The 6,562-nt window shown below is 40.4% G+C and overlaps 1 protein-coding gene across 1 annotated transcript; it reads left to right on the top strand.

Annotated features, from left to right (window-relative positions):
* The first annotated feature begins 595 nt into the window (after positions 1–595).
* Positions 596–4,261, top strand: LOC145958776 (uncharacterized). Its single transcript, XM_083076319.1, has one exon. The coding sequence runs from the start codon at positions 596–598 to the stop codon at positions 4,259–4,261; it is 3,666 nt and encodes a 1,221-aa protein (XP_082932445.1).
* Positions 4,262–6,562: the final 2,301 nt, after the last annotated feature.

The following is a 6,562-nucleotide window of genomic DNA, read 5'->3' as shown; positions in this document are numbered from 1 at the left end:
GTTCCGAACCGCATCGGCAAGCTCTGTCGAAAGTCTTGAACGAGGCATATGTGTCGCACACTATCTCCCAAGACAAGTCTGAGGGAATGGCAATCCCACATTCCACTCCCAAAGAAATTTATGACTTCCTTGAATACTGTAGAGATATGATAGCAAAAATGAGAGAGATGGTTGTTAGCGGTGAATAATTTAAGTTATCATGATGTATTATACTATTGTTATTAATAAAATTTGCCAGCTAAGAGAGGATGTTCATGCAAAAGCTACTCGTTTCATATTACGCTTAGTACTTAGAATGTGACATTCTAAAGGAAAAGTTTAATTGATAATGATCACAAAGATCCACTGATTCCATGACCTAGTATCTAGAACGTGACGATCTAAGAAACAATTAAAGAAAGATGATCCACGTGATTCATGTGATTTATGTCTCTCCAACAATTTAACATTTTCACATACATGATGCATATTCACATTTTCATATCATTACATACTCATTAAATTTTCTTATACAGTTTTATAAAAGAAATCAATTATTGAGGCAAAGAAAGCATCCCTTCGACACCCTTACGGGACACGTACAAAGACCAAAATCATGGAAGGGATGGTAGATGACTTGGAGCAACAGCATGAGGAGCTGAGAGGAGATGTAAATCAGTTGAAAGAACAAATGGGAAAAATTTTGGACTTGTTGCAGTCAATGGAATCCAAAAAAGGGGCAAATGGAGAGTCGTCTAAACAGCCTCATGAGTCACCTGATTACCCTCCTGGGTTTACTCCACGCACGCAACCCAACCCGAATGTTCAAAGGTACACACCACCTGTCATCCTAACGACCTCAGAAAATGACCATCATGTTTCCACTTCAAACCTTCAAGGCCAAGTTCCATTACCTCCATATGGTTTACCTCCGGGATACACGCCACCTATGGCTAATATTCCTGAGGGTAATCCATCTACCTCCACCTTAAACCCATCACATCAAACACAAACCCAAAACCTAACCCTTGAAGCTAATGACCCACAAATTCCAACCCACTCAATTGCTCATGCACCACCTAATGTAAGTCATGGCGAAAGGCCTCCTAATAACCAGGGATTAGTTCCTGCACCAACTGTTATTGTACACCATCGTCATTCGGAAGATATTTCCCATGATGATAAGCTTCAATCGTTGGAAGATAGATTAAAGGCCATAGAGGGATTCGACAATTATGGTTTCAATGCTGTGGACTTGTGTCTGGTTCCTGATGTTATAATTCCTCCCAAGTTTAAAGTTCCAGAACTTGATAAATACAAGGGAGATACATGCCCAAGGAATCATCTCACTATGTATTGTCGAAAGATGGCCTCCTGTGCTCATGATGACAAATTGTTGATTCACTTCTTCCAAGAAAGCCTTATTGGAGCAGCATTAAGTTGGTACATGAGCCTGGAGCGAGGAAGAGTACGCACATGGAAAGACTTGGCAGAGGCTTTCTTGAAACAGTACAAGTATAATATGGACATGGCCCCAGATCGCACACAGTTACAAAATATGATAAAGAAAGAGAATGAGACCTTCAAGGAATATGCCCAACGATGGAGAGGGGTAGCTGCTCAGGTACAACCTCCATTATTGGAAAAAGAGATGGTCACGATGTTCATTGATACACTCCAATCCCCCTTTTATGACAGGATGATTGGAAATGTATCATCAAACTTTTCAGATTTGGTCATCATTGGAGATAGGGTTGAGATGGGAGTTAGAAATGGGAAGATTGCACACATGACAACAGGATCCACAACCATCAAGAAACCCTTAGAAACCACAAATAAGAGGAAAGGAGGTGAAACAAATGCAGTGATGACAACACCAGTCAGACCTAACTACAATCCTATTTCTTTCATACCCAATTATAGACCCCAATATATGTATAACCCACAAATTGCAGCAGTTTCTTTGTCACCATACCCGCAACCTTATCCATCTAGAATGCCTTATCGGCCACCTACAGCGCCACCACAATTTCAAGTACCCCAAGAAAATCAATCGGCAATTTCGCCTCCCATGGTGAATAATGCTCAAAGAAGGGGAAATAATCAACCAAGGACTCTAGCTCCGATCCCTATGACCTACACTGAACTGCTACCACATCTGGTTCAAAATGCTCTAGTTGAGCCTCTTCCTATAAAGCCTGTCCAACCTCCATATCCAAGAGGTTTTGATTCAAATGCCAAATGTGAATATCATGCTGGGGCAATAGGCCATTCAACTGAGAAATGTTGGGGTTTGAAACACAAGGTACAAGACTTGATAGATGCAGGATTATTAAGCTTTAAGGAAAGCGAGCCGAATGTAAGAAATAATCCACTTCCAGGTCATGGGACTTCATCGGTTAATGCTATCAAAGAAGAATGTACTCCACAAGTGACAGAAGTAGAGAAGATCCGAACCCCCATGAGATTCATTTTTACAGAATTGTGCAAATATGGGATGATTAAGGGAGAGTCTCGCAAAGTAGGAGTATGCGATTTCCACCCTACAACCACACATTCTATTGAGGAATGTGGCAAATTCAAGGAAATATTACAAGGCATGATTAACTCAAACTTTGTTCAGGTGAGCCAGGTGCGTACAAAAGAGGATGTATTAATGATTCAATCAAACGAAAAGTCCAGCATGACTACTCCAAAACCACTGGTAATCACTTTCACAAAAAACACTTTCGCGTCAACACCTAGTACCCTTAAGCCACTTGTTGTGCAAATTCCAGCTCCTTTCCATTACAAGGACACTAAGGCGGTTCCATGGTGTTACGAAATGAAGGTAGAAAGTGAATATGTGAATGCCCAACAAAAAGAAGGAATTGACACTACAGAAACCAACGTAACAAATATCGCAGGAGTAGGTGGAATGACCCGTAGTGGTAGAGTCTATACTCCAGAAGAGTTAAGAGTAGAAGGCTTGACAAAAAACCATAAGCAAAAGGAAAATACAATTATCAATGAAGAGGTTTCAAGTGTTAAGAGGAGAGATGATGAAAAAGTCATGGGGAAAAAGAAAAAGGAAGTGTCGGATGAAGAAGTCTCAGAATTTCTTAAGTTTATTCGACAAAGTGAGTACAAGCTCATTGATCAATTAAATCATACTCCTGCAAGGGTATCTTTGTTATCAGTGCTGATGAATTCTGAAAGTCATAGAAAATTATTGATGAAGATCTTGAATGAAGCTCATGTGTCCAATGACATCACATTAGACACATTTGGCGGCATTGTTGGTAACATTACAGCCAATAACCACCTCACTTTCACAGATGATGAAGTCCCAGCTGAAGGAAGGGGACATAACAAGGCTTTACACATCTCTGTGAAATGCGCAAATCACATTTTGGCTAGAGTGCTTATCGATAATGGGTCCTCATTAAATGTGATGCCCAAGTCAACACTGGATCGATTGTCTTGTGATGGGACACATATGAAACTCAGTTCTATGATTGTGAGGGCCTTTGATGGATCACGAAGGGAAGTTATGGGGGAGATCGAAATCCCTGTCCAAATTGGCCCATTCACCTTCAACATAACTTTTCAAGTCATGGATATTAAACCTGCATACAGTTGTTTATTGGGAAGACCATGGATCCATTCAGCTGGGGTTGTTCCCTCTTCTTTACATCAGAAGCTGAAATTTATTGTGGAGGACAAGCTAGTGATTGTCTCGGGTGAGGAAGACATGTTGGTGAGTTGTCCTGCTCCCACCCGTTATATTGAAGCAGCTGAGGAGGCTTTGGAAACTTCGTTTCAGTCATTGGAAATAATTAGTACTGCTTATGTTGAATCTCCAATGGGAAGTCCACAACCATCAAGTGCATCCATGATGGTTGCAAAGGTCATGATGAATGGAGGGTATCAGCCAGGACTTGGGTTGGGAACATGCTTGGAAGGAGTCACGAAATTAATAGAATTGCCAGAAAACAAGGGTCGATGGGGGTTAGGGTACAAACCTACTCAAGCCGATAAAAGAAGAATGGCAGAAGAAAATAGAGAGAAAAGGTTGGCTCGTCTAGAGAATCGAGAGCCTAAAGTTCAGAGGATTCCCATTTGTCATCTTTATCAAAGCTTTCAAAGTGGAGGGGTGGTGCACGCAGACCAAGTGGCTATGATTAAGGAAGATAATGATGATAATCACGCCAACTTTGTGTGTCCGTGTGATCCATGTGAAGAGCTCCATAATTGGAAGATCATTGAATTTCCTGTGACTCTTAATTCAATTTCAAAGTAATTGTCACACAAACTCTACAATTATTCCCGTGATTTTAGTATGACTTTTTGTTAATGGGCTTGCATGTTGTCTTTCAGTATATCATATGAATGAAATGCATTTTGATCTTTTTGTCATATGTTCTCTCTATCCTTTAATCTTTCTTTTCTCTCATTTATTGCTCCAACCTTCATTTTCTTTCATCAACCCTAAATTGCAGATTCAATAATAACCATGCCAAAAATAATAACGCTAATATCCCATGTCACGATTTTGATCACCCCATTAATGAGGCTGAAGAAGATGACAATGACCTGAGCACTCCACCAGAAATAGAAAGGTTGATAGAACAAGAGGATCGGGTGATCCAACCCCATGAAGAGGAACTTGAAGTAATCAATCTGGGAAATGAAAATGATAAAAAAGAAATAAAAATAGGAGTTGCTATAAAAGGGGAAGAAAGAAATAAGTTGCTTAAGTTGTTATTTGAGTATGCTGATGTCTTCGCGTGGTCATACCAAGACATGCCTGGGTTGGATTCTAGCATAGTTGAGCATCACTTGCCATTGAACCCAGAATGCACACCAGTTAAGCAAAAATTGAGACGCATGAAGCCAGAGGTCTCTTTAAAGATAAAAGAAGAAGTAAAGAAACAATTTGATGTTGGATTCCTTGCAGTGGCAAAGTACCCTCAATGGGTTGCCAATATAGTTCCTGTCCCAAAGAAAGATGGAAAAGTTCGAATGTGTGTTGACTATAGAGACCTTAACAGAGCTAGTCCCAAAGATGACTTTCCATTGCCACATATAGATGTTCTAGTGGATAACACTGCCCGACATGCTTTCTTTTCGTTCATGGATGGATTTTCAGGATATAATCAAATAAGGCTGGCTCCTGAAGATATGGAGAAAACTACATTCATTACATCATGGGGAACATTTTGTTATAAAGTGATGCCCTTTGGATTGAAGAATGCTGGAGCAACCTATCAACGAGCTATGGTGACTTTGTTTCATGATATGATGCATAAAGAGATTGAAGTTTATGTCGATGATATGATTGCTAAGTCCAGGACGGAGGTAGAACATATCACAAATCTACAAAAGCTATTTGTGCGGCTAAGGAAGTATAAGCTCCGACTTAACCCTGCCAAATGTACTTTTGGTGTGAAGTCAGGAAAATTGTTGGGATTCGTGGTTAATGAAAATGGTATAGAGGTGGATCCTGACAAAGTGAGAGCAATTTTAGAAATGCCAGCTCCAAGTACTGAAAAAGAAGTTCGTGGTTTCTTGGGGAGGTTGAACTATATTGCCAGGTTCATATCTCAATTAACTGCAACCTGCAATCCGATTTTCAAGTTACTGCGCAAGAGTCAACCAGTGATATGGAATGAAGATTGTCAAAAAGCTTTTGAGAAGATGAAGCAGTATTTACAAAACCCTCCAGTTTTGGTACCTCCCACCTCGGGGAGACCTCTCATTTTGTATATCTCGGTACTTGAGGAATCTATGGGTTGTGCACTGGGGCAACATGATGCATCTGGAAGAAAAGAACAAGCAATCTATTACTTGAGCAAAAAGTTTACAGATTGTGAAAGAAGGTACTCTCTGGTAGAGCGAACCTGTTGTGCTTTGGCTTGGGTTACTTGACGTTTAAGACAATACATGTTAAGTCACACTACTTGGTTAGTGTCCAAGATGGATCCGATCAAGTATATATTTGAAAAGCCTGCTTTAACGGGTCGAATCGCTCGCTGGCAAATGTTATTATCAGAGTATGATATTGTGTATGTAACCCAAAAGGCTGTTAAAGGCAGTGCGTTGGCTGAGTATTTGGCTCATCAACCCATAGACGATTATCAATCAATACAATATGATTTTCCATATGAAGATATCATGGCTTTGTTTGAGGAGGGAGAGTCCATAAATAGAAAGAAGTGGATGTTGTTATTTGATGGAGCTTCTAATGCACTGGGGCATGGAATTGGGGCAGTGTTGATCACTCCAGAGGACCGATTAATCCCTTTCACTGCAAGGTTGGGTTTTGATTGTACTAACAATGTGGCAGAGTATGAAGCATGTGCAATGGGGGTTCTAGCAGCTTTGGAGTTCAAGGCTAGAGTGTTAGAAGTTTATGGAGACTCAGCATTGGTTGTCCATCAACTCAGAGATGAGTGGGAAACTCGGGATTCTAAATTAATCCCATACCACTCATACATCAAAAATTTAATGGAACAATTTGAGGATATAACTTTCCATCACATCCCTCGCGAGGAAAATCAACTGGCTGATGCCTTGGCTACATTGTCTTCGATGTTCAAGA

This window comes from Cajanus cajan, chromosome 6 (assembly GCF_000230855.2).
Source record: "Cajanus cajan strain Asha chromosome 6, NIPB_CcT2T_4, whole genome shotgun sequence".
Lineage (NCBI taxonomy): Eukaryota > Viridiplantae > Streptophyta > Magnoliopsida > Fabales > Fabaceae > Cajanus > Cajanus cajan.
The sequence above is the reverse complement of the archived record's forward strand: the minus strand, read 5'-3'. Positions and strand labels throughout refer to the sequence as shown.